This window comes from Marmota marmota, unplaced genomic scaffold, assembly GCF_001458135.2.
Source record: "Marmota marmota marmota unplaced genomic scaffold, marMar, whole genome shotgun sequence".
Taxonomy (NCBI): Eukaryota; Metazoa; Chordata; class Mammalia; order Rodentia; family Sciuridae; genus Marmota; species Marmota marmota.
In genome coordinates this window covers 15497489-15525488 of record NW_026000222.1, presented here as the reverse complement: position 1 = coordinate 15525488, position 28000 = coordinate 15497489, and the positions used below count along the sequence as shown (strand labels likewise).

General features: G+C 39.8%; 1 protein-coding gene and 1 long non-coding RNA gene across 3 annotated transcripts in view; one reads left to right on the top strand and one right to left on the bottom strand.

The window, feature by feature from the left end:
- Positions 1 to 5: 5 nt before the first annotated feature.
- Terf2 (telomeric repeat binding factor 2) lies at positions 6 to 27833 on the bottom strand. Of its 2 annotated transcripts, none has more exons than XM_015496147.2 (10): positions 27415 to 27833; positions 27233 to 27328; positions 26449 to 26579; positions 14041 to 14127; positions 12990 to 13136; positions 10869 to 10975; positions 8510 to 8902; positions 3685 to 3770; positions 1865 to 1908; positions 6 to 1140 (listed from the first exon to the last, which is right to left on the bottom strand). In XM_015496147.2, exons 1-10 carry the CDS (start codon positions 27791 to 27793, stop codon positions 982 to 984), a joined length of 1629 nt encoding a protein of 542 aa, XP_015351633.1. In that variant the 5' UTR covers positions 27794 to 27833; the 3' UTR covers positions 6 to 981. The 2 variants fall into 2 exon arrangements, with proteins under 2 accessions (XP_015351633.1, XP_015351634.1); XM_015496148.2 differs by having other exon boundaries at positions 1865 to 1905.
- Positions 27715 to 28000, top strand: part of LOC125613153 — a 37157-nt gene continuing 36871 nt past the window's right edge. The window contains exon 1 of the long non-coding RNA XR_007343645.1: positions 27715 to 28000. This is a non-coding gene — a long non-coding RNA (uncharacterized LOC125613153).

Sequence of the window (28000 nt, the reverse complement as noted above, 5' to 3'; positions counted from 1 at the left end):
TTAAATTTGAGAGAAGCAAGACTTTAATGAAGAATGCTACAAGTATGGACAATAATTAGTTCTCATATTTTAAAAAAAGATTACAGAAAACTCTTTCTGAAAGTTTTTGCTAAAAAGACAATCTTTAAGGATGTCAGAGAGAGACAGCAAGCACGACACAGTACAAAAGGAGAAGGGAATGTTGAATTCCAGTGCAAGACACTAACACAGCACAATTAGGGAATAGGCAGAAGCAACCGGTTCACAAAGAATGGAATTAGGTATTTATATTCAATCAGGATTTTTTTTAAGCTTTTGAAGTCCAGCATAAGGAAGGAAACTGAAAAGGGAGGTGGGACTTAGAGGGCTAAGCTTATCTACAATCACCATTTTACCAAGAAAACACACTGGTTCAACCACATGAGAAGTGGCGGATAAACCTGCCAATGTAGCACATATTAAAAGCAAATGCCAAGGCAGTCAGATCTATGGTTGATTTCACAGGTGGCTAAACAGTTTTTAAAATGATTCCACAAGGACTGATCTCTCATCAACCTGGGCTCAAAATCAATGGAGTTCCTTTGCATTTGCATCAGAAGGCCAAAACAACAAGTTCACTCCAGATGATGCTCCTGTTGCTGGATTTAACAGGTCATGAAATCATAAGTGACTCCAACAGACTCCACCATTTCCTAGAAGAAGATTCTACAGATTACTGGGGATTTAAATTTAAGCAAACCACTAAAGAAGGGAAACACTAATGGTATTGTGGCACTGTACAAGCTGTGCCTGTCACCTCTGCCAAGGACACAAGGCAGGCTTGGCTTTGCTTCTTAGTTCTTAGCTCCATGATCTTCAAAAGTAATGAAATGGACCTGGGACCTCCCCCATATTGAAGAAGGTTGCCCACAATTCTCATCCCAGCCCAGCTTCTGAAAGAAACAGCAGGGATTATTATTAGGAACCATGCTCCTGTGAATCCTGGGAAAATGAAAGCCTGCTTCAGTTCATGCCAAGTTTTTTCATGGTCCGCCAGCGATCCTTAATCATCACAGCTGTTCGGTTAACAAACGGATAATTTTTAGAAATGGCAGCCCAGTTTCCTTCCCCGTATTTATGTACTCCAGCCTTGACCCATTCACTTTCTTCCACAGTCCACTTCTGCAAAAGAAAACCAAGAGTTATCAAAGCCTGTCTCTATTCACATGTTCTCCAAAATAGTAATGAGGTAAATTCAAGAATCACAGGAGAGAGCTGGGGGTGTAGATCAATGGCAGATGCTTGCCTAGCATGTAGGATCTTGGTTGATCCAGAGAGAATAATCTGAACCTAAAAGGAGGGTTTTTTGTTGTTGTTGTTGTTTTTTCTCTCCCTTTTGGTACCAGTGATTGAATTCAGGGGCACTTAATCATTGAGCCACTTCCCCAGCCCTTATTTTGAGACAGAGTCTCCCTGAGTTGTTTAGGGTCTTGCTAAGTTGCTAAGATGGCTTTAAACTTGTGATCCTCCTGCCTCAGCTTCCCCAGCCACTGGGATCACAGGTGTGTACCACTGGGCCCAGTTATGTTCTTAAAACATGGTAAAGATAGTAAATGAACGCTACAGATTGGACATTTGGTAAATTTCCTGCCATCTCGTTCTCGACTAATAATCATTTCTGTTTTCCAAACTTCAAAAATGTATGTGATCCAGAAAGTATGTCAGACTCTCCAAATTATTTTTCTAGAGAGTAACTATTGTCCATTGGCAATCCTTCTTTGAATTATCTCAAAAAAAAAAAAAAAAAAACTTTTACCAGAGGCATGGGTAGTTGAGACCTATAAGAAGGGGAATTATTTTACCTCTTTTCTAATCACGAAATTTGTATCAGAGAATTTTAAATTACCTGCTTTTTTGTTATACTGGTTGCACTATCTTCCTCTGGTACTGCTGGAAAACATTAAAAGTAGACTCATGTTAGAGTTCACCTTTCTCTGCACAAACCACAAGAAGAAAACAAGTGTCCCCATAGGGAACACTTGATTCAAATTTCACAAACATTGAGAAAGAAAGGACACCACTAAATGATAATTTATTCTTATCCTTTGCAAACATTAGTAATTTCAGCCCATGAGAATCTGTTACAAATCAAGTGCTTTACAAACAGTCTTCCAATAAATGTTGGTTAATGATGGAGTTCAGCCTTTTTAAATTAAGACTATCATTGTTTAAAATTATTGAGGGAAAATCATACATAATACCTTAATGTATCATATATACATATATAATTTTCTAGTTTATAACCCTTTGCTAACCACTGCTTTGAAATAACAGTTTTACTATTTTATGCCCAAATTTTCAAGTCCTTGATCCTCCCATGAAAAAGAGGTCAGACATCAAAAAAAAATGCACCAAGACGATTTTTTTTTAAAGGTCAGAGAGCGATAGGAGGGTATAAAAGTATAAACCACAGGACATTTCAGGCAATGGGAGGCCAAAGAAAAGCTTCAAGAAGAGACAATTCTGTATGAACATGAAACTTGCCAGAGTGGGTGCTTTAGCAGATGTCACTATCCTAAATAACAGAGGTAAACAAAAGGATACTTACAGGACAGACTATTTATAAGGGAAAAAAACCTTCATAATTATAAAGTATACAACAGTGGAAGCAGATTTCTAAAACTGACAAATTTGCATTGGGAATGGGTATTTTCTAGAACTTTTATATTCTGTTGTTTTTAGACATTTAATGTCATTCTTACTGTTTTTCTGTTACTTCCTCCATTCTCCATGTGGGTGTTTTTTGAGTTGTTTTTTTTTTTTTTTTTTTTTTGGTATGTGTGAGTGTGTTTTGGGGGGGGTACCAGAGATTGTACTCAGGAGCACTTGACCACTGAGCCACATCCCCAGCCCTATTTGTATTTTATTTAGAGACAACATCTCACTGAGTTGTTGGCTTTGAATTCACAATCCTCCTACCTCCTACCTCAGCCTCCCAAGCCACTGGGATTATAGGCTTGTGTCACTGTGCGCGGCCTCCATGTGGTCTTGATCTTACCAATTACATTTCCATCAATCAAGGTACTTACAAGGACAAAATCTTTGGGACTGGCAAATGATTATTGTTGCTATGTTAAGAAAGTCTTTAGAAAACCCTAAATGAAGATTTAGCACTCATGTATCTCCATCAGAATCTAAAATATGTGGTGGGAGGGACTGGAGATGTGGCTCAAGCGGTAGCGCGCTCGCCTGCCATGCGTGCGGCCTGAGTTCGATCCTCAGCACCACATACAAACAAAGATGTTGTGTCCTCCGAAAACTAAATAAATAAATAAATATTTTTTTAAAAAAATAAATAAATAAATAAAATATGTGGTGGGAGAGATTCGAATGCAAATGCTATTAATTTGGGTATTAATTAGGGAAAAGTAAAGCCTATTACCATATATTACACACACACAATCACAGATAAGAGTTTTTTTTTTTTATTTTACTTAAAAAAGAATGCAGCAATGACCTTTATACTGTCTTTATTAAATACCCTAGGGTTCATTAAAATGGTCTCCATTGTTTAATAGGAAAGGATATAAAACTAACTCTTCATGAAATCAAATGAGGTCAGGAACTTACTAACTTTTTCTAGTTTGGAGACAGCAGCTTCTGGAACATGAATGATGAGAATCATAGCAAATATTAAGGAGGGACCACAGGGAATTTGTAGCTTACCCTGAACTTGAAACAGTTCATCTTCTTCCACCCAAGTCTCTTTTTCTTCAACTCCATTGGAGCTGTTCCACTTGCGTTTGGATACTCTGAGGGGAGATCAATGAGGACAAGGTATGAAATATTCATCCCAATCACCCCACGTTCTCATCTTGGCTCACTCGTGGCACTCATTTAGGGTTCACCTATATACAACTCCCGAATGCACTGTCCCTTCCCCTGGACTGGCCAGGCATCTCAACATAAACATCCCTCATGCTGCAAGAGCATCCCTCTAACTCAGCACCAAGTATTTCAGCATCCCCTCAATTTCTGTTCTCTTCCTTGGTGTTTTGTTTTGGTTGGTTGTTTTGTTTTTTTTTTTTTAAATATTTTTTAGTTGTTGATGGACCTTTATTTTTATTTATTTGTATGTGGTGCGAGAATCGAACCCAGTGCGTCATGCATGCTAGGCAAGCGCGTTACCACTGAGCTACAACCCCAGCCCCAAGGTTGGTTGGTTTTGATTGTCTTCAAGGTCCCTATTCTTCAAAGTAGAAGCTGCAAACTCTTTCCTCTCCTTCATGGATATGCTCTTTTCTTAACTTCAAACTGACTTCCTGTCCCTCTCCTTTCCTCTAATTCAAGCCCAAGGTGCCTCATGCCAGCATTAAACTAGCCTCTTCCCCTTATAAAATTGTCTTAAAATTACTACATCCCTCTCCAGTACATGATGGCTTTTCTGTCTAACCAGCAACGCCTAAATGCCTATATAGTCTGCTGGCCCTAGACAGTTTCCTATCAAAGGTCCCCCAATACCTGCCCTACAGCAGAGCCAGGCTGCTCTGCTGCTTCTCCTACCAGCTCTGCACCTGCCTGCCTCTCCATAGTCTGTTCTCTCTGCCTAGGAGTCCTTTGCCTGCCCAGTAAACTCAGCCATCTTTCAATGACACCTCTTCCTCTATCTACTGACCCTAACTCAGACCAAAAGGCCCCATTTCTCTGCCCCACAGAAGTGTTTCCATTTTATAAAAAATTATTTCATAATGTGCTTCTAACCACAAGCTACTTGAAAGTCAGCCTTAATTTATCCACCACAAACACTTGCACAATAACACACCCCCTAACATGGGCTAGAGATACACTAGTTAAGTCAATATTGGGATTATCCAAGCCAAAAAGGAATTATATCCTCAAAATTTAGAGTGATAAGCAAACAATCCTTCCTACAAACACAAAATTAGTACTGTGTGTAACCACAAAAGACCACAGCTAAAAAAAAACCCAAACCCAAATTACCAAATGAAAATTGCAGTTTTTCTCTTCTAATCAACTTTAACTGTGCTTATCTGATTAGTAATATAATTGCTCTGGGAACAAAATACAGCACAAAGCTGACCTCAGAATTATAATATGTTCTTAATGTGTTCTACAAAACAAACATGGGGAGTGTCTGAATTGTTTTGAAGAGAATGTATGTAGATAAAAATGACCTACAGATGTTAACACAGATAGTAGAGACAATTTGTCTCCTCTCTGGGAAAAAAAAACCTGATTTTTAATGTTTATTAAAAATCTGTTTTGTATCCAGCACAGTGGTACATTATAATCCCAACAACTGAGGAGGCTGAGGCAGGAAGATTGCAAATTTGATTGCAGCCTCAGCAACTTAGGGACACTCTGTCTCAAAAAAAAAATATATATAAAAGGGCTGGGAATGTGACTCAGTACCAAAAATTTTATATATATATATATATATATATATATATATATTTTTTTTTTTTTTTTTTTNTTTTTTTTTTTTTGCAGGTGAGTAGCAAATGAAAGTAATTTGGCTAATAAATGCAGGCTTGAAACACCCTGAGTTCCATAAGTTAAGAAATTACTTAACCAAGTGGCTGATAAAATGGTAGATTTTATCCCCCATAATATTATTTGAGAATTACTTGCTTCAGATAAAGTGAAGTTTCATGAGGTTTTTCCGTCTCAGAACATTACTGTATTATTTACTACTTATAAGTTAAAGTCAGAAGGTTACATTTTAAGCTTTCCTGTCACAGTGCTGGCATAAAACTGATTCCCTCCTGGCCCATCATTTCCCCAGTTGTCCCCTCTTCCTGCAGTCACTTTAACAATCTCCCCTTCCTCTGGACTCTCAGCATTACCACCCACATGAATGTTTCAGGACTCATTGTAGAGGCTTCAAGACTCTTGCAGAAGATGACATCATGCTGCCTCTGCTTACTTCTCTTGCTGTGGGAGCCGAGATTAGGGTTCTACTGTTAATGGCTGTGTGGTCCTGAGCAACTGGGGCCACTTTATGCTCCTCATTGCTAAGTTTTATACTTGGGTTCTAGGCTGAGAATGCTATGTTATAAAACAAAAAACAAACTAAGGGAGAAGGTATGGCCCATGATACCTGCCTCATTTATTTGGCTAATACCTAATCAGCACTGGCTACCTGAAGTGCTGTGGAAGATATAAAAAGCTAGGAGTCATGACCTTGCACTCTAGGTGATCTCCCAGCCCTGCCTCTTCACCCTGATGCTTCCTCAGAATTCCCTGCTCCTTGGCAGTTGTCTCCAGCCTCTCTCCCTACTCTGTGCCTGTTCAAAAGCCCTCAGTGGTGTCCCTTCAGGCCTGCAAATTAGTTACGTTAAAGTCTATCTGGGACATGGTTATAGAAGTATATATATTACAGAGCATTCTCTTGCCTTTTCTAATTCAGCAGTCAGAAGCCTGGGAATTTTTTTGTTTTGCAGTTCTGGGAACTAAACCCAGGAGTACTCTACCACTGAGCTACATCACCAGCCCTTTTGATTTTTTGAGACAGGGTCCACTAAGTTGCTTAGGCTGACTTGAACTTGTAATCTTCCTGCCTCAGCATTCCAAGTAGGTGGAAATACAGGTGTGTACCACCACATTCAGCAGAATAAGTACTTTAAAAATATTTTAAAAGTCTTTGCAACTTGAAGCTCAGTATGAGAAACTGCCTTACAGACCAAGATCTGGCCCAGCTGCCCATCCAACTTTCTTCCTCCCTTCTCTCCCAATCACTGCACTATCTTATCAGTTACTACACAGACCACTCTGAAGCATGCCAGGCTTTCTGGGCCTGGAAGGCTTTCCTAGAACCCTCTCCTTTTCAGTGTGCTTGATGACCTCCTACTCGAGTCTTCCAGGCCAGCTCAATGCTCCTCTGCAAGATTTGCTCCACAAGACTTTGCTGAGCAAGCTCATCAATCCTTCCCCAGATCTCCCAGGGCACCTCACACATTCTTTAGAGCAAAGATCACTGGATCCCTTTTTTTATAAAGGGCCAGCTGATATTTTCAGCTTTGCCATCTCCATTGTGACTACCTAACTCAGGGTCAGAGTCAACTCATGGACAATCCATGACTGATGGGTATGGCTATGTTCCATTAGAACTTTATTTGCAAAGACCAGTGGCAGGTGACTCCAACTGTGCTAACCCCTGTTTTAGAGTACCCACCATACTTCATTCACATGCTCTTGACATATGAAATAAATGGGTATGTCTGAAACCTTCACAAATCTTCCCATTTACAAACACTGCAATCCTGCACTTCCTCCAGTTTCTTCATCTGTTCCTGGGGGCAATACCTACACTGTATAGGACTTCTGTGAGGAATAAATGAGAACAATGTATGTAGAGCTCTCCTCAGCTATGCCCATTTGCTAGCCACTGACTCACATCCAAATCCAAATAATTTGTGCCTGAGGAGAAATCACTTATTAGATGCTTAGCCCTTTGGGGAAGCTCACAATAAAGCCAGAGCATGGGTCCTCAAACAAGATAGAACAGGGGTAAAGATCGCAATGTGGATCAGCAAAGTGGATCTCTTATAGCAGGAGCGATCAGGGAAGAGTTCATAGAGGAGGCAATTTTGAGAGGCAACTTGGTATATGTGACATACAGGCTTTTGTGTCAAGATCAATCTGGCTTAAAAAACCCAAATCCTAGTTTTCCCACTTTCAGCTCTGATTTCAGGTGAGATCCCAACTTTTCTAAGCTTTTTTCATCTATGCAGTGGGACTAATATAGCATCTCAGAGTAAGGATTGTAGATTCAGTAAGATAATACATTAAAGTACTTGGCCCCAGAAAGCCCTTAATCCACAGTAGCTTCCCTTCCCTTTGAAGACGGATGAGATTGTAACAAGCAATGATGGAAAAATGATATTCCACTGTGGGGAATGATAGGAAACAAAAGTATAGTAGTAGAAATAGACAATGTTCCAGAGACAGCAAGCAGACTAGTTTACCTGGAGAGTGGATCCACAAAGGGCAGCAAAACTCAAAAGCCATATTGGGTTGGGAGTCATGATGGGGAGCAATATTAAAATGTTATAACCACTGCCCCACAGTACCTAGCAAGATGTGGAAGATTAATAAGTATTTACTGAATATGCCAAGTTTAAAATGTTCATAAAAGTTGCAAAACTGTAAGTATTCGTTAAGTCTCTTTTAAGAATAACATGGCCCAATCCAAACAAATTTCTTTAACAAACAAGACTAATATTTAGTAGTCAAGGCACTTAGATGTTTGCTAAAAACAAAAGCAGTGATGGGGAGGAGGCTCAGAAACCCTCCATCTATCCTCCCTCATGCCCTAGTACAATGCTGGGCTGCCTACATATGGGCCTTCAGAACTGGCAGGAACTGCTACATCGTCACGCCCTTTTCCCAAGTCACATTCTAGCAGTCTGAGCAAGCCTTGGTGGTGAATAACTTCACCACTGAAAGTTACTTCATTCATGGAAGTAATACCAGGCCCAACCAGGACCGCCAACCAGCCCCAAAACTCCTACAAAGAAGGTCTTCATACTTGGGATTCTTGTCCCCAGGGCGGGGCTGGTTGAGAGCGGTGGGCTTAGGTGGAGATGCTGGAATGATCTCCTGGGAGGAGCTGAAGCCTGTGCTGGGCTCAGTACTCTGGCTGTCCTCTTCCAAAACCAATCTGCTTATAGTCATGCGCTTGTTCTTAGGCTGCAGTTCTGAGCCACCTTCACCCTCAACAGGAGTTGAGCTTTCATTTTCATCTTTTTTGGGTCTCTTGTTTTTGAGGGTTGGTGATGATGGGGACGCTTGATTAGGAAGTACCAGATCTTTCTGGTCCAGTTTTGAGAAGGCTGCCTCTGAATCCTGTGCACCTGACAGAGCCTTGAAAGCTGCCTTCAGAGTCATAATTCCAAAGGTGGTTGGAGTATTCCGTAGCTGTCTGTGAATAAAGTAAATAAACAAAGATCAATTTCACCATTTTTGGTGCTCAAACAGGCACAACTTTTTCTTGAGTGTAAGGCTTCAAATCAGACAGAGGACTGCTTAAGTTAAGGACTCAACAGTTAAAAAATGGGGTAGTGGCTGGCTTCACACACACTTTATTTATAAACTGAGCTTTCTCTCCTGTAAGAGCTCCGAATACTGCCTATGTACCACAAGTCCAGGAGGGCAATCCACTGTAATCGAACAATCTCACCTTGAAATCTCAATTCTTCTTCCAGCTGTTCCAGTCCAACCCTCGTATGAGAGATAACTGATTGGTCTCTACACACATTTAAGAACCAGATCTTGAGAACTGTTAGAGAACATGTACTATGCTATCTTGGAACAGTGAGAGACTTGCCTTTTATAAAAAATTCATCTATCATTTAGAATACCTTGTGTGATTAAAGCAAAAACTGTCAGGAAAGGGGCAAACTGGCAGCCTACAGGTAAGAAGGGGTTTTTTCCACCTTAAAATGGAGTGTCAGCCAGAGGCAGTTGTAGTGGTGCATGCCTATAATCCCAGCAACTTGGGAGGCTAAGAAGTTAGAACTGGGGCTGAGGTTGTAGTTCAGTGGTAGAGCGCTTGCCTAGCACACATGAGGCCCTGGGTTTGATCCCCAGCACCACATAAAAATAAATAAAATAAAGGCATTGTGTCCAACTACAACTAAAAAATAAATATTAAAAAAAGAAGTTAGAATTGCCGGGGCTGGGGATACAGCTCAGTTGGTAGAGTGCTTGCCTTGCATGCACAAGGCCCTGGGTTCAATCCTCACCACCACCACAAAAAAAAAAAAGAAGAAGAAGAAGAAGTTAGAATTGCCAAGTTTAAGCCGGCCTCCTCAATTTGGTGAGACCTCATTTCACAATAAAATATATGGGCTGGGGATGTAGCTTAGTGGTTGAGCACTCCTGGGTTCAATCCCCAGTATGAAATAAAAAATAAAATGAACTATCAACATTCAACAATTGGGAAATCTCAAAAGAAAAAATGGACCTCTTACACAAATTTTGAACCACTGAAGTGTGGGCATGCTTGGACATTTCTATGGGGCACCAATCACCAGATGGTAAAAAACACATCCTTTCTCCTTCCCAGTCCCATGCCCTGGACTGTATTATGTCTGGATCCACTTTGCTATGTCCTTATTAGGCTGCTATGGTGTGGATATGACTTTATGTCTCCCAGGATTCATGTGGAAATTAACCCATTTTGACAATATAAGAGGGTAAAAACTTAATCAGACTATGAGGTTTAGAGGTAGAGCCTTTCAGAAGTGAGTAGAATTAGACAAGGCCATCAGGGTACAGTCCCTGTGTCTGAATACTGATGGTTTTCTAAGAGGAGGGAAAGAGACTAGAGGACATACACACAAATTCAAGCTCCTTGTTTCTTGCTTTGTGATGACCTACACTACTTTAGTACTTTAGAGTAAAAAGGCCATCATGATGGGGGTCCTCAAACTTCCAAAACCCTGAGCCAAATAAATGTCCCCCCCAACCTTTATATAAAAAGTTATCCAGCCTCTGGTATTTTGTTACAGCAACACAAAATGGACTAATACATAGGCTGGAAGAGAGATATCTAATGTGCCCCCCATTCAATTTGAGATTTTGACTCACACATCTGAATACTGCTTTTTTAATACATTAAGGAAATAAGTATTCACAGGATATGGGCATGGCAAAGAGAGAGAGAAAAGTGGAGACAGAACTTTGAGGAAGAGCCAATCAGGAACATCTGTCATGAATCCCAGACATCCCTTCTTTGATATTCATATTTTTCTCCACAGTGTATGCTCTATCTTCCAGAGTACCATGTACAAGTAATCCAATGACATGTTAGTAGGTCAAATAACCAAGAGGAACTGATCCTATTCAATGTTTTCCCCAAGACCACAAAAAGGCAGTCCGCTCACCTTGGAGGCTCTCTGAGTGGCTTTTCCACAGGCTCTGGTGCTGGCTGTTTATCTTCCTTCATTGTACCCGAGGCAGCAGACTCAGATTTCAAAGCCTTTTTGGCCATCTGAAAAAGGATGGATGTCATCAGGAAAAGGAAGCCACAGAATTCCATTAGTCTCCTTTCACCAAGAACATCCTCAATATGCAAACTTACAAATCCAATCCAGACATAAACTGAAGGAAGACATAAAACAGAGTGGACCAATGAGAATCATGTCAAACTGCTTTCTTTTTTCCTTCATCAAAAAAGTTACATTTCCACAAATGGCTCATAGTTATCTACCCTAAAGGAAAATTCAAGTCAAGTTGTGCTGTCCCTCTTGACACTGAAAGAAGTCTTCAATCTTTCAGACACCAAATAATTTTACTCTACATTTCTTCTCCTATCCTTCCAATCTCAGCCCTATTCTATTTGACTCCCAAGTAAGTATACCTTTAGGATCATATAAAAAAGCCAAACATCTTTTTTCAAATGCCATATAATAATGTTTATATGGCTGGTTTTTAATACGTGTATAAAATTTATTGTATTTCCACATATATATTTTGCCTTGTTGACAACTTTGAAAAGCCTTATTCTGCCAAGCACAGTGGAACACCCGGTAATCCCAGCAGCTCAAGAGTCTGAGGCCGGAAAATTGCAAATTTAACACCAGCCTCCACAACTCAGCAAGGCCCTAATCAGCTTAGACCCTGTCTCAAAATGAATAAGAAGGGCTGTGGATATGGTTCAGTAGTTAAGCGCCCCTGGGTTCCATCCCTAGTACCAAAAAAAAAAAACCCTCCTTATACTACACATGAAGCCACAAGCACACCATTGTTGCTCTAACTCTCACTGTTCGTCTGTCTCCCTCAAATTAAGCCTTATACATGTCCAGTAAGTTCAATATCATTCAGATTCAGATATAGATATCTGTAATGTGTGGTATCTTAAGAGCTGAGATTTCTAGCCTCACACACAGTGATAGGATTTTTTTCCAGTTACTTGGAATGCAAAGGATTAGAACACAACTAGGCCAGGGTCTAGTATCCTGACACTTACTCACTGAATATCCCAAACTAACTGCTTTACAAATAATTTGATAATTGCCAAAAGATTGCTAGCATTGATCACTGACACTATCTTAACATGGGCCTGACAGACCTACTGATACAGGATTGGGTATTTTCAAAATTCTGAAAATCCTGGGGTTTTGTTTTTTAAAAGCTTCTCATCCTGTGTTCCTTCATTATGGTCCATCATAGGACAGCCTGGATTCCAGTTCTTCCCAGTGCTGTCTGAGCCTCACTGCTTCAATTTTTTATGCTTATCTTTTTGATCCAATTAAAAGATCACCTTCATTTGGCCCCTTTTGACCATATCAAATTTCCAATCACACCTTTCTCCATGCCTTCTTCCTGTTAAGAAATCCATCAAGCCACATGGACCAAATCGCACTTTTCCCCCAGAATTTTGCTCAAATTTCATCTCCTGTGGGAACCACAGTAGAATGTAAGTAAATGTTCTACTTTAACCACAACAGAATAACTGGATGTAAAGGAGGTAAAAATGGGAGGTGAGGGAGACCAGTTATGTTCCATTTGCCTGTCAGTATCTCCACTATACATATTTTTTTCAAATATGTTTTTAGTTGTTCATAGACCTTTGTTTTATTTATTTATATGCAGTGCTGAGAATCAAATCCAGTGCCTCACACATGCCAGGCAAGTGTGCTACACCTGAGCCCCAGCCACAGCCCCCTCTGCTGTATATTTTTAAGGCAATTATTTAACGGAGATAATACACGTAATTCAAAGTCTTTTTCACACATTTTCATTTCTTTTTCTTTTTTTGGTGGCACTGGAAATTGAATCCAGGGGCAACCTATCACTGAGCTGTATCTCCAGCCTTTTTATTTTTAATTTTGAGGTGGAGTCTCACTAAGTCAGGCCTCAAATTTTGAATCCTCCTGCCTCAGCCTCCTGAGTTGCTAGAATTACAGGTGTGTGACACTGCACACAGCTCACTTTTAATTTTCTAATTCCCTGTACATCCTCAAGGGCACATCACTAGGAAGAAAGGAGAGGTCAAGGCACACCGTGAGGAGGTAGGGCTCTGTGTCGTCCAGGTGGCTCTCCAGAAAGCGCAGCATCTTCTGCTGGAAGGTCTCATAAGAGAAGTTCTGGATAACAGGATGGGCCAAGTTCTTTTCTCGAATAATGTTCAGGAGATCATTTCTGAGCTTCTACACAAAGGACAGTGTTATGGAACATGAGAAAGGAAAAGAACATCAGTAAAAATTCAATGATGAGTTGCATCATTGTCAATGAAAATCACTTGTATGCATATAGTAAGAGAAGTCCAGCACAAAGGACTAGTCAATAAATCATGGCTCAGCCACAATGAATTACTATGCAGCTATAAAACAAAGAATAAAAGAGCTCCTATGTGCTACCACAGAACTCCAAGATTTATTAAGTGAAAAAAAGCAAATTAAAAAGTGTTCAATATCAGCACATAAAATATGTTGTCACATGTGGATGGGAACAGGCAAAATGGGTACATGTGTACGACTATACACACAAATGTGCTTGCAGATGCAAATCTGTGAAAGGATAAAACTGAGGGGAACAGACGGGAAAGGGTCAGAAATGAGGGAATTTCACTAAACATTTTGTTATGACTTTTGAATTTTATATTATGTATACATTACCTTTTCAAAAAATAAAATTTAAATCTCTAAAGGAAAAAAAAGTAAGAGCAGAGGACCAAAAGAGTTTTTGACACCAGAAGACAGGTGTTAAGTTCTCTGCAACACAGAATCTCCTCAAATCTACAGGATTAGCACTTAGGTAAACAAAGTTAGAACATTACAAAGCTCATCAGCCTAATAAATGTTCTGTCACAAACCAGCTAGAAATGAGACAAGTAAATGGCTTATGTAAATTTGTCTAATGAAAATTAAATTTTGAAAAGCCAATCTCAGATACTGAATTGAATCTGAGTGGTTTGGATTTAAAAGACAACATGCTATAGACACTTCATATTTAAAGGTGATAATATACCTGACAAAGAGCCCTTTCCCTATTGTTCCATAAAAAGCAATAAGATGGATATAAATCATGGGAGGAAAAATATATGAAATTTACCTGAGTTGTTGGGTCCTTGGACATATGTTTTTTCAAAATTTTTGAAGCCTTTTCAAATTCTTTGTTTTTGATACAAATAATGACAGCCTACAAAAGGAGGAAAAACTTTTTTTTTTTACTTTTGTAATGAAAGATGTTATCAGAATATCAAACATCAAAATAAACTGTACTAAAAGTAAAGCTGAGCCTTACCTACCCAAGAACTTTTTCACATCATATCAAATTCCTATACTTAAAAACCAAGAGTAATTGTTTAAGGGTTATGAACTACTGTAAGCTGTCTCTTTCAGCTTATAAAATAGTAGCTTTTCAACATTACAATGGATTGTTTTTTAAATTGCTGATAGAGCAGCATGGGATCCCCTGGATTACAGACCATTTAACCAATGTGAATAGGGCCTCCTAAGGAAAGACAAAACAGACAGGAGTCATTCTAGATTCCTCCAATCCACAAAACAATTGCTTCTGTTACTTTTGGTTGCAAGAGCTTAGAAGTAATGGGTGGATGGGGAGGGAGCATCTACCATGTAGGGGAGTGGAGGAGGACAAGTGGCTTGCTGACCATAGGGTTTGCTGAGACAGGGTTCACAAGTTGGAGGATCATATTCAGTTACATCCTGGAAAGGCCTGAGGCCAGTTCTGTAGGAGAATAAAAAAACAAGGCTTTTACACCATAACTATTAGCAAGCAGCTTTAGTTAAAGTGTTCAGGGAATTATTGAAACCAAGAAACCCAGCTCATCCACAAGTGGTAAATAAAAAGGACAAAGTTCCAGGTAGAACGAGAAGTTTTCTTCAGCCACAGAGAAAAAGAAGAGCCTTCATAAAGAAAGCCCAAAAGAATATATGTAGAGGGAAAATAACAATGATTGAAAATAAAAAAATTTTTTTTAGTTGTAGATGGACACGATACCTTTAATTTATATATATATTTTTAATGTGGTGCTGAGGATTTTTTTTTTTTTTAAAGAAAGAGTGAGAGAGAGAAAGAGGGAGAGAGAGAGAATTTTTTTTTTAATATTTATTTTTTAGTATTTGGCGGACACAACATCTTTGTCTGTATGTGGTGCTGAGGATCGAACCCGGGCCACACGCATGCCAGGCGAGCGCGCTACCTCTTGAGCCACATCTCCAGCCCCTGGTGCTGAGGATTAAACCCAGTGCCTCACGCGTACAACCACTGAGTTACAACCCCAGCCCCTAAAAATGAAATTTTAATTTATGTGAACACAAAAAAATTTAAAAAAAAAAAAGAAAATGAAGGGCATTTGGAGTTATTTAACAGGATAAAATAGTCACTTTAAACCCTTAAAGAGAGCATATAGAAACAGATATTTTGAAAAGATCACATTAAAAAAAGAAGCAAAATTTTTCTACAGATTTTTTCATCATGTGTGTATGTGGTACCAGGGATTGAATCTGGGGGCATGCTACCAATGAGGTACATTCTCAGCCCTGTTTATTTTGAGACAGAGTCTTGCTAAATTGCCCAGACTGGCCTCAAACTTGCTATCCTCCTGCTTCAGCCTCCCCAATTGCTGGGATTACAGGTATGCACCACCACACCAGGGTTCCACAAATATTTTCAATCTTTATGAAGAAGAATGTACACAAAGATACAGAATAAGAGGAGGAGGACTAACAAGGGAATTCATTAAGTACCAATCTCTGGTGATTTCATCCTCAACACACTAAACATAGCCATCCAAGAATCTGGTGTCAAATGCTCTTAAATAAACAGGCACAATCATAAATTCGTGCTACCTAGAAAAGCTACAAAATAAATTTCTTCTTTTAATCAGATAACCATGTCCACTTACACATAATTTTCAGCAGAAAACCTATACTAAGATTATCCTTACTTTCTTGAAGTACAAGCTTTTATGTTTTATAAATCCTAAAAGTCCTATTACGTTTGTTAATTTAACTTGCACATAGCAAAATCAACAATCAACCTGTTTTATACGGAGAGTTCTGATTTTTTTTTTTTTTTTTTTTTTTGGTACCAGGGATTGAACCTAGGGGTTTTTAACTGCAGGTAACTAAATCATTCAGGGTCACCCCAGATGAATTTGGGTTCGCACAAAATAATTACACAGACAGAAAATATCTTTCTCTTAGGGTCCGATGATGGCTCTGGACTTTAGGAGTCCATTGGAAAGAGAAAAAGTCACCTGAATTTTTTATTTTTATATAGGGGGCACACAAGGGGAGGTTGGATGGAACTTTCTATCCAAAAAAAGTAAGGGGCAGTATTACAAAGGAATAAGAAGGCAGCCCACTCCATTGGGTAATGCCCACTCCTAAAGCTTTGCCCCTCTGCTAAGATGGGAATCCACCTGCTTCCGTGACAGGCATGTGCCACCACACTCTGTACAGTTCTGAATATTAACATAACACACTCTCATAACCACCACTGAGATCCATAGAAAGCCTCCTACACAGCTCCTCTGTAGTCACATCCTGTCCTCTTCTCTAACTGCTGATCTTTTTGCTGTTTTGATGCCATATAAGTGGAATCAGATGGTAGTACCACTATCAGGTTAAACTGGCTCCTCCCACTCTAATGCCTTTGAGGTCCATCTATGTGGTTGTACTATCCAGGTTCACTTTTTTCTTGTTGGTAAGTATTCCATATGGACACACTGTCACTTATCCATCCACTGAAAGACCTTTGGGTTGTTTACAATCTTTGGTCTTCACGCATAGAGATGCTAATATGCATGTATAGGTTTTGATGTAAGCATAACTTTTATATTCTGAGGTAAATATCCATGGGTGGGATTGCTGGGTCATTATGGAAAGTATATAAGAAATGACTAAACTATTATGGTATAGAGTAGCTAAACCATTCTGCAGTTCTATCATCAATATATGGGAGTTCCAATTGTTCCATATACTCACAGCACTTCTTTCAGATTGACAAAAACAATATGTATCTATCATGTGCAACACGTTTTGAAATATAGCATTTTTATTGTTATTTTTAAAGTTTAGGAATACTAATTGGTATTGTGGTTTCAATCTGTATTTCCTTAATGACTAAATGAGGTCGAACATCTTTTCATGTGCCTTTTTCACATCTATAATATTCTTTTTGTTAAGGCTTTTGAACATTAAAAATGTAGTATTATATAGGCTTATTTTCTATTAAAAACAATTCCAGCAGCTCGGGAGGCTGAGGCAGGAGGATCATGAGTTCAAAGCCAGCCTCATCAAAAAAGTGAGGCACTAAGCAATTCAGTGAGATCCTGTCTCTAAGTAAAATACAAAATAGGCCTGGGGATGTGGCTCATTGGTTGAGTGCCTGAGTTCAATCCCTGGTACTCCCTCCAAATTTAAAAAAAAAAAAAAAAAGTTTTTTGTATATTGTCACTTATCAAATATGATTTACCGATATTTTCTTGAAATCTGTATCTTGTCTTTTCCTTAACAGCGTTTACCCCAAAGCAAAAGCTTTAAATATTGATGAAGTCCAAGTATCCATTTTTCCTCTTGTAGATTATGTTTTTGTTGTCATATCTAAGAACTTTTTGCCTAACCATGACATGGAAAATTTTCTTCTATAAGTTTTAAAGTTTTACATTTGGCTTATGATCTGTTTTTTGGTTAATTTTAGTATAACATGTGCTTAAGTTCACAGTTCATTTTTGCATATCAACTTTCCACTGTTTCAACACCACTTGTTGGAAAAAACTATCCTTTTTCCATCGAAGTGCCTTCACATCCTTGTCAAAAAATAAGTCATATTTGTGTGGGTCTGTTTCTGAACTCTCCCTTCTGGTCCACTTATTTAGAGACATAAATAAAACACAGACATAGCATCTCTATGCTCATGAGTACTGTAACTTTCTTTTCTTTGCCCTGACTGGTTTATAGTTATTCTTAAAATTAAGTACTATGAATCCTCCAATTTTTTTCTTTTATAAAATTCTTTTGGTTACTTTAGTTCCTTTGACTTTTCACATACTTCTGGGAATCAGCTAGTCTATATAAAAAGTCCTGCTAAAATTATGATATGAATATTTACAAATCAAATGGAGAAAACTGAATAACAAGTCTTCCATTAGTCATTTAAATAAGTCTTCACTTTATTCATCATTTTTTTTGTATTTTCCACATCCAAAATACTTTGTTTTGCTAGGCTTATATCAAAGTTTTTACTTTTTTCCTTTTTGGCGGCTGTTATAAATGGCATTATTTCAGTATTTCTATTTTAAATTGTTCACTGCTAGTATATAAAAATATTACCAATTTTGTTAACTTGTAACACTGACAAACTAATTATAGTTAGGTATATTCCATGGAGCTTTCTACTTGGTCAAGTCAGTTGCAGAAGGGACAATTTTATTCCTTTTTTCCAGTCTGTATGCCTTCTTTTTTTTTGTTGCTTTATTTTATCACACAGGCCTTCAAGTATGATGTTGAATACAAGTGATGAGAATGGACATCCTTGCCTTCTTTCAGATCTTTTTTTTTTTTTTAATATGTTTTAGTTGTAGATGGACATAATACCTTTATTTATTTATCTTTATGTGGTGCTGAGGATCGACCCCAGGCCCTCACACATGCTAGGCGAGCGCTCCACCACTGAGCCACAACCCAAGCCCCTTCTTTCAGATCTTAGCATTCTGTTTTTCACCATTAAGTACATTAGTTGTGGGATTTTTTTTGTAGATTTTTTTTTTTTTTTTTGAGGCTGGCTTTGAGCTCAAGATCCTCCACCTCAGCCCCCTGAGCTGCTGGGATTATAGGCGTTGCACCACAGCACCCAGCTGCTGAAATGTCTTTATCGTGAATTAATAGAGTATTCTGGGAGCTGGGGTTGTGGCTCAGCGGTAGAGCGCTCAACTCACACATGCGAGACCCTGGGTTCGATCCTCAGCCCACATACAAAAATAAACAAGTGAAATAAAGGTATTGTGTCAACTAAAAAATAAATATTTTTTTAAAAAATAGAGTATTCTCTCAAATGCTTTTTTTTCACAAACTGATAGGATCATATGAAATTTTTTTTCTTTAGACAATATGGTGGATTATACTGATTGGTTTTCAAATTCTGAACCAGACTTGCATTCATTTTAGTTTCCCCACTTTGTCACACACTAACAACATCTGTATCCAGGGCCAAGCTGCAGGTTAGAGACGGTAAAAGTGATGGAATCTATTCCAAGTTCTAGGAAATCAAAATTCCTCTAGTAACAGAAAATATTGTCCTCCCTCAGCTTTAAGTGCCTGCCCTGCTGCCAATGTCACTACTAGACACTGTAGATGCCAGGATAGCATTACCTGGGGGCCAGACTGGAGAAGAGAAAACAGAAAAAAACAAAAATGGCTGGGTGTGGTGGTGCAAGACTATAATCCCAGCTGAATAGGAGATTGAAGCAGGAGGATTAAAGTTCAAGGCCTGCCTGGAAAATTTAGCAAGATCCTATCTCAAAATAAAATAGAGATAAGGATGTAGCTCAGAGATACAGTACTTGCCTAGCACATATGAGGCTGTAGTTCAATCCACTGTATCACAAACAAAAAGGAAAAAAAGTGGATTTCTTCCACCATCATTGACCCTTAGAAGTGTCACTCCTTCTACTCAAACTAGAAAGAGAGGTCATCTCTTGGAGTTCTTTCTATTCACATCTGGAGTGCATTTCTAGGGTTCAGACTGCATGAGTCCATCCCAAGTGATACACAGGGGCAGAATGTTAAACTACACAACACTGATTTGGTGAAACTTCAAATTTGGTCTTTTTTCCCCCCAGCTATCCACTACCATTTACATTTCAGAATCCTCAGAGATGCTCCATGTATTCTTTTCAAAATCTATAGTAGCATTATGAGGGAGAAATAGAAGAGAGTGAATGTGTTTCCTCTACCTTCCCCAGAACTGAAACACAGGTCTTCCTATATTTAATTTGTAAAACAAGAGAGGAAATTCGAATGCTTTCAAAAGTGAAATTAAGCTGGGTGTAGTGGTGACACCTGAAATCCCAGCTATTTGGGAGGCTAAGGCAGAAGGATCACAAGTTTGAGGTAGCTTGGGCAACTTAGCAAGACCCTGTCTCAAAATAAAAAATAAAAAGCCCTATCAGTGGTCTCTGACAAACTGAAACAAAAAGGATACTACAAGCAATTTTCAAAATAAGTGAGAAAGAAATGTTGGGGAAAAAATGCCAAAAAGCATATAATAGGACTAAACTCATAGGACTAAAGAAACAATATAAAGCACATACTAAAAAAAAAATGAGGTGGATCTGGGAAGTAATAATGTTTAAAAGGCCTTGATAATGCTTTTGTTTCAAAAAATAGTTCTAATAAGCCAAGTGTAAGCTGGGCACTGTGGTGCACATGTGTAATCCCAGAGGCTCAGGAGCCTGAGCCAGGAGGACCATGAGTTCAAAGCTAGCTTCAGCAACTTAGCGAGGCCCTGACCAACTCAGAGAGACCATATCTCTAAATAAAATATAAAGAAGGGCTGGGATGTGGCTCAGTGGTTAAGCACCTATGGGTTGTATACCTGGTACCAAAAAAGGAAGCCAAGTGTGGTGGCACATGCATATAATCCCAGCAATTCAGGAGGCTAAGGCTGGAGGATCATAAATTCGAGGATAGCCACAGCAACTTCAAACAAACAAACAAATAGAATAAATAAGAAAGTAGTCTGATGTGTTTGATGTACCAGCACTACAAACGGAATAAGGCCCTGAAAGAATCAAGATCCTGCTACCAAAGGTGCAAGGGAAAAATGTTAGACAACAAAAAAGCAACAAATAAGAGAAACAAATAAATTTATGAAGCAATAAATAAATGAAAAATCTTTCCTAAGAAAATATGCCATAAATGTTGTACTCCCTGGTTCTCAAAAAAATCTGAGCAATCTCTCTTTATTATGAAGAGAAAAATCAATGTAGTCTCAATATAATTCACAGTTTTCAGAAGCACATCTCAAACTTTCTGGTCTCACGATTCCCTTCTACTATTCTTAAATGTTTATGAGGATCCCAAAGAGCTTTTGGGGATTATATCTGTTGATATTCACCATATGAAAAATGTAAAACAGAAAATTTTAAAACATTTATTAATTCATTAAAAAAAATTATGTTAACATAAATAAATAACATATTTGTGAAGAATTAATGAACTTTTTTAGAAGTTTTACGAAAAGGATGGTATTATTTAAATTTTTGCAAGTCTTTAATATCTGATTTAATGGAAGATGGCTGGATTCTCATAACTGCAGCTATATTCAATCTGTTGTTAATTTGATTTAGTAGATTAAATAACCTGTCTTTATACAGAAATAAACTTGGAAAGAGCATTCTAATTGCTTTTATCTATAACACTGAAATCCATCAGTTTATCCAGTACTTTAAATGGATCTCTCATCCATGAATGGTTTGTAACACCAAGCACCATTGCTTGGAAAACAGTAGTTCACTGAGTTATGTAGATCTTCCAAATGTTGACACATTCATTAAAAACATTTTTAAAATCACAGTCACAGTTGTTAATATCAATAATCTTCAGAAAAGCCTAAGTATTTGGAAGGTATCAATCATGTTAATACAAGCTTTCTAATTTTCATTTGGAGCTTGCATTTTCTCACTGGGAACAAACACTGTCAACTATTTTTTGAGTGACAGGTTCACTTTCTCATTCTAAAGAAAATGACTGCCAAATTCCCACGTCTGAATAACCCTAGTTTGTTAGGTGTTCCCTCACGTAACAATGGTGTTCTGGAAAAAGAGCACCTAGTTCTACATGCAACTCAAACACTCACACAAGTGCTTTTCCTGAAGACAATCATCATGTTTTGGTAGCAACAGAAAAATTGCAAATAGACTCCCTGTTTTGCCACACAAAATACCAAAAAGATGTTTACTCATGGGTCTAGATTTAATAAAATTGTAGAATTTTTACTGCTAGAGCAAAAACATTCTTACTGAAACTGGTGATTTGGTACTGGGGATTGAACCTAAGGGCACTTTACCACTGAGCTCGGATCCCAACCCTTTTTTAAAATTTCAAGACTGGGTGTGGAGGTACACGCCTATAATCCCAACTAAGCAATGGTAAGGCTCTTAGCACCTCAGTGAGACCCTGTCTCTAAATAAAATACAAAATAGGGCTGGGGATGTGAATCAGTGGTCGAGTGCCCCTGAGTTCAATCCTCAGTAACAACAACAACAAAAAAAACCACCATGTCAAATATCATCTTTATCCCCTATTGCAATTAAATGATTTTTTTAAAAAATTTCAAGACAGGGTCTTGTTAAATTGCTGAGGCTAGCCTTAAATCTGCAATCCTTCTGCCTTAGCCTCCCAAACTCCACTGTGCCCAGTGAAACTGGTAGTTTTTTAAAAACTTCATTTGGCAGTAAAGAATACAACACTTACTAATATAATTTACCATTGCCTTGAGCATGCTAAGGAACCAGTAATTTTACCTTTCACGTTTTGGCACTATCATTACAACTGTCAATGCTTGAAAGTCAAATAGCATCTTGGTTTTGTTATGAAAACAAGTTTGACCTCATGGGCCCTCTGGAAAGGCCTCAGAGACTTCAGAGATCCCAGACATGCACTGAGAAGTTAACTTACTTGATAAACTTTTAAAAAATTACTGTGACACTTTACAAAGCTTAAATGCATCAAAAAAAAAAAAAAAAACCCTCACTGATATTTAGCTTATCCTAAAGATGAGCATTAACAGATTCTAGACTAAATGAGAAACTTCTAAAAAAGTAAACTGAAAAGACAAATGATACAGTATCATTAAGTAACTAGGGGATCAAGGCAATTGTGGTTTCAGCTTCTAAAATAGTCCCTAGTGATCACCACCTCCTGCATAGTCCCATTAACACCCTGTACCAGAGTTGGTTTGGTCTGTGTGAATCCTGCAAATAACCATGTGTATAAGCATGGAAGCAGATCCCCGAGCCCCAACTCTTTTTTTTTTTTAACCTGTAAATAGACACAATACCTTTATTTTATTATTTATTTATTTATTTTTATGTGGTACTGAGGATGGAATCCAGTACGTCACACATTCTAGGAAAGCGCTTTACCACTGACCTACAACCCAACCCCCTACCCCAGCTGAGTCTTGAAATGACTGCAACTCTCACCATCACATTAGGCAGCAGCTGACTGTTTTAAGTGAGTTTAAATTTTGCTGATAGACTGTCCTAATGAAGCTCCAAAACAGTAGACTTATGAACTTAAATAATAAAATTTTATAACTACACACACACACACACACACACACACACACACACACACACACACACACGCCCTCCTCTAGAAGAGGGGTCAGATGGCAAATCTGTAATCCTTGTATTCTACAGAAATTACATGAGTTACTCTGAACTGGTACCATTTCTTCCCATTCAAAAAAAAAAAGCTTACCTGTTTTGAAAGGAGGGATGGATTTCTCCTTTCTTGCTAATTGTTGAGGGAGCCATTGAGATGATGATGATTAAGATTAGCTGTGTATTCAATTGTATATAGACCCCTGCTGTCCTCCTCGCTTGCCCACTACTTTGGAGTTCTCTACTTTGGAGTTCTCCCGGGGATTCCTGGGGAGTTGGCGTTGGTTGGGGAAGTTCCGGGTGTGTGGTATTGCTGGAAGGGCCGCATGGGTGGTGTTCGCAGACTTCGGAAATAAAGTTTGTTCCTGCTTGAGTGGCTCCTGATTTGTGCCCAGCCAGACTGTGGCAGCTAATGACTTTTCTGGCATCTTCCCACAATACAAACCTGACTAAACCATACAAAAACCCCCATTCTTGGAATTACTCCTCCTTGGAAGTGAGTATTATATAAGCATTCTTCTCAAGATGAAAAGTAGTTCCTACCTAAGGTCCTTAACTGAATAAAATATCTGCACCCCATGTATACTGGTTGTTTTTTTAAAACAGGGTATCAGTATCTTCCTTGCAAAGGAAAGTTTTCTTCCTTTACCCACATCAACCTCTGGAATCCCATCCCTATTATTTTTTTTTGGGGGGGGTGGGGTGGGTACCAGGGATTGAACTCAGGGCCACTTGACCACTGAGCCACATCCCCAGCTAGGACAAAGCAGAGTTTTCATCTTAAGCTCTTTATTTATAGACAGGGTCTCACTGAGTTGCTTAGTGCTTCACTTTTGCTGAGGCTGACCTTGAAGCAATCCTCCTGCCTCAGCCTCCCAAGCCACTGGGCGCCTCGGATTACCACTGCACCCTAAGGATCCTATCCTTTTATGTATGGAGTGCTTTTTTCTTCCAGTTTCCATACTTTTCTCAACCAAGGCAATACTTCAATCCCCATCTCTGCATTTTCTTGTCTCCAATTTTGGTTAATGGAGAAGAAAAATCTTTCTGACTGGTTCCCTCAGCCATTTCTATGTTTTTCAATACGAATAAGTTCTATTACTTGTAGTTACCTGAAGCATAACACACAGATAGTTCCAACTTTCCAGATACTCCATTTCTTGATTTCAAGAAAATTGCTCTTGCCAGCCTTCTAGCATTCATTCTTCTATCATTCCTGTTTTTCTAGCTGGCTTATTACCCCAGAAGCTCTAACTCCTTATCTGTTCAAAGAGAATTTTCTCCATACCTCTCTTTTTTTCAGACAATTGCAAGAAAGAGCTCACAGTCAGTCCCTCATTTCAAAGACCCAGCTATTCCCCTTGGTTATTTATTTTTGTGGTACTGGAGACTGTTTTAACAGTCTCAGGGTACCAGTATCTTCCTTGCAAAGGAAGGTTTTTCTCCCTCTACTCCATATCCACCTTGGGGATACCATCCTCTTTTTTTTTTTTTTTCTTTTTTTCAAGGGGAGTGGTACCAGGGCTACTTGACCACTAAGCCACATCCCTTTAAAATTTTGCAGTACCGAGGGCCAGTTGGATAAGCACTCTACTACTGAGTTATAACCCTAGTCATCTTTTTTTTTTTTCATTTTATTTTGAGACAGGGTGTTGCTAAATTATCCAGGCTGACCTTCAACTTGTGATCCTCCTGCCTTAGCCTCCTCAGTCACTGGGATTACAGGCATGCACCGAGGTCCTGGCCTCCCCTTGGTTTATTATAAACAAGAGTGACCAAATTCTAGATCAGATATACTTGTGACCCTTTCACAGCTTCCTGAATGGTACAATAACCTCCAAAATGTCAGTCTTCAATGCCAACCCACTTCCTAGGTATTGTGGTTTGCCGCAGTCTGGCTGGGCACAAATAACTGAGCCGCCACGAGGCACTTGTAGGTTCAAACAGGAACTACTTTATTGCCCGAACTCCACTGGCATTCCACGTGCACTCCCCGGGAACTCTCTCTGCCCTCAACGGAGCTCCGGAAGAACTCCAGGCACCATCCCACTCGGCTGTGGCTCTCAACAGTGGTTCCCCTTGCCAGGGCCACAGTGAAGACCACCAAATCACAAAAGCAGGATAAATTTCAAATCTGGGTGGGAAAGGGTACATCTAAAGAGATAACTGAGGGCTGGGGATGTGGCTCAAGCGGTAGCGCGCTCGCCTGGCATGCGTGTGGCCCGGGTTCGATCCTCAGCACCACATACAAAGATGTTGTGTCCGCCGAGAACTAAAAAATAAATATTAAAAATTCTCTCTCTCTCTCTCTCCCTCCCTCCCTCTATCTTTAAAAAAAATAATAATAATAAAGAGATAACTGATAGACCCAACCTGATCTTTTCTTAAAATTGGGCATCTCCCCACAAAACCATGAAAAGATAATTTCGGCTTTACTATAAATTACTGCAAATTCTGAACCTGCTTGGAATGCCTGTCCGTGCCTTGAACTCACCCATGCCTGGCTCTCTGACCAGATAGCAGCCCTCTCTGAAACTTAGTGACACCTCATAAATATTGGCCTTCCTTGGCCAGATAACGACCCTCTCTGAGGCTCTAATGGTCCTCATAGATTCTGATGTTGGGGCCAGCAAAAACTGTAAACTACCATTAGTGTGATGCTTGTCAGAGTTCTGCTATCTGTAACCCCCCTTTATGTAACTTTCTGGGCTATAAAGCTGGGCTTCAGGAAAGCTGGGGTGCTGTCTTGTTCCCGCCGTTTGGGGAGGGAGAGGCAGCCCGGCCGGTCGAAATAATAAGCTTGCTTTAATTTGATTTTAATTGGAGTCAGTGGTCTTTTCTTGCATCCTGGTCTAACAATAACATCTATGTTCATCCTCTATCCCACCCAGAAAAGATTAAGAGTTGTGTCCTCAAAGACCCCTGATTTTTGTCTTTAAAAAAAAAAAGAAAGAGGGCTGGGGATGTGGCTCAAGTGGTAGCTCGCATGCGCGTGTGGCCCGGGTTCGATCCTCAGCACCACATACAAAGATGTTGTGTCCGCCAAAACCAAAAAAATAAACATTAAAAAAATTTTAAAAAAAGAAGAGTTAGAGCCTTACAGCCTCCTTGACCAGTTTTCTACTGGATTCGATCATTGCTTCTGTCAGTGTAAATTCCGTTTTAATCATTTCCAGCACATTGATAGCTGATTCCAATGGTGTGAGCTCAGCTTCCATATCAAAGGAACAGTCTAGGACAAAGCAGAGTTTTCACTTTAAGCTCTGTTCTAAGAGTGGAAATTATGTCCAAAAAATATACACATTTATGGCAAAGGATCATGCAAATATATGAAGACTTTCGTTTTTGTTGCTGACATACTTGCCACAGGCTTTTGTATAAGGGCAAATTCAAATCAATGAGTTTAAAGTGACATCATTTAATATTTCTCAAGATGGCTAAATTATTTTTTTAACATATTCATTTGCCTCTCAAATTCAGGATAACACATCCTCCTCAGATGTAAGTGGCCAGAAACTGAACACAGTTTGCTAAACAGCTACCAATTTCAATTCAGGAAAAAAAAAAATGTGCTCATACTTTGAAAAATTCTCTAACATGGGGAAAATATGTCCGTATTAATATAACTCACTTTCGACAATAAATAAAGTTGTATTAACAATTAACAGGTGGGAGAAAACACACACACACACACACAAAAGCAACCAAAAGAACCTTAATTGGAGAAACCTAGAGCCAGAGAATACACCCATTGTAGAATGAAAAAGATCACCGTGATGGAAACAGCAGTGCACCTTAACCCGGAATCCTTCAGTTTCCGAATATAAGTTTGAAAACAAAACCCTACGTAAGCAAGCCCAGAGAAAAACACAAATATAGCCATACCTAAATTTTCCCCTTCTTCAATGCGTGACAGACACTGCATAACCCGAAGCAACCGGGACACCGTATGCTCCTTCCCCAAGGGCCTGACAAGCAAAGCTGAGAAAGAAGACATCGTTGGCTTGACGACCCCTACCCGCTACCCAGCGCTCACAGACCCCTCCTTCCCCCGGCCAGGCCCTCACCCTGCATGATGTCCCGGATCTGCCTGAAGTCCCCGTACCGGCTACCCCGAAAGGCCCGCAGCGCCTCGTGGAAGTAGAACTTGAGCACCCAGCGATTCACCGCCTCCTCCAGCCGTGCCTCCCCCGCGCCCCGCTCCGCCGCGCCCCCCAGCCCCGGCTCGTGGCGCCCTCGCCGAGCCCGCCCGCTACTGCGAGACGCCCGTCGGCCCGCAGCCCGCCCGCTGCCGTCGTTGCTCCCGCCTCCTCCCGCCATCCCGTCCGATCGCCGTGCGCCCTCCCCGCCTTCCCCGCTGGGCCGCTTCCTCGGCTGTGACGCCGATGGGTCACGCACTACGCCCGGGCCGGAAGCGGGACCTGCAGTCCCGGCTCCAGCGGCCATGATACGGACGGTGTTTCAAGCCGCCCGAGGGCTTCTGGGAGGGAAAGGACCGGGGCTCCCAGCCCCCCTTCCGGCCCCCGTAGTTCCCGAAGTACCCGCCGCAATGCCTGCTGGGGCTTGAAGTCCGCACCACCGAGACCTGGGAGCTGCTCTCCAGACTTAAGAATTCGATGCTGGAGACGTGGGACTCAGTAAAGATACTGAAAA

Coding starts and splice junctions, on each gene's coding strand:
- Terf2 (XM_015496147.2), bottom strand. CDS start 27,793: ATGGCCGCTGGAGCCGGGACTGCAGGTCCCGCTTCCGGCCCGGGCGTA. Junction 14,128..26,448: donor GAAAACTGGTCAAGGAGGCT/GTAAGGCTCTAA, acceptor CTCCTTTTGTAG/GCTGTCATTATTTGTATCAA. Junction 8,903..10,868: donor CCACTCAGAGAGCCTCCAAG/GTGAGCGGACTG, acceptor CTTTATTCACAG/ACAGCTACGGAATACTCCAA.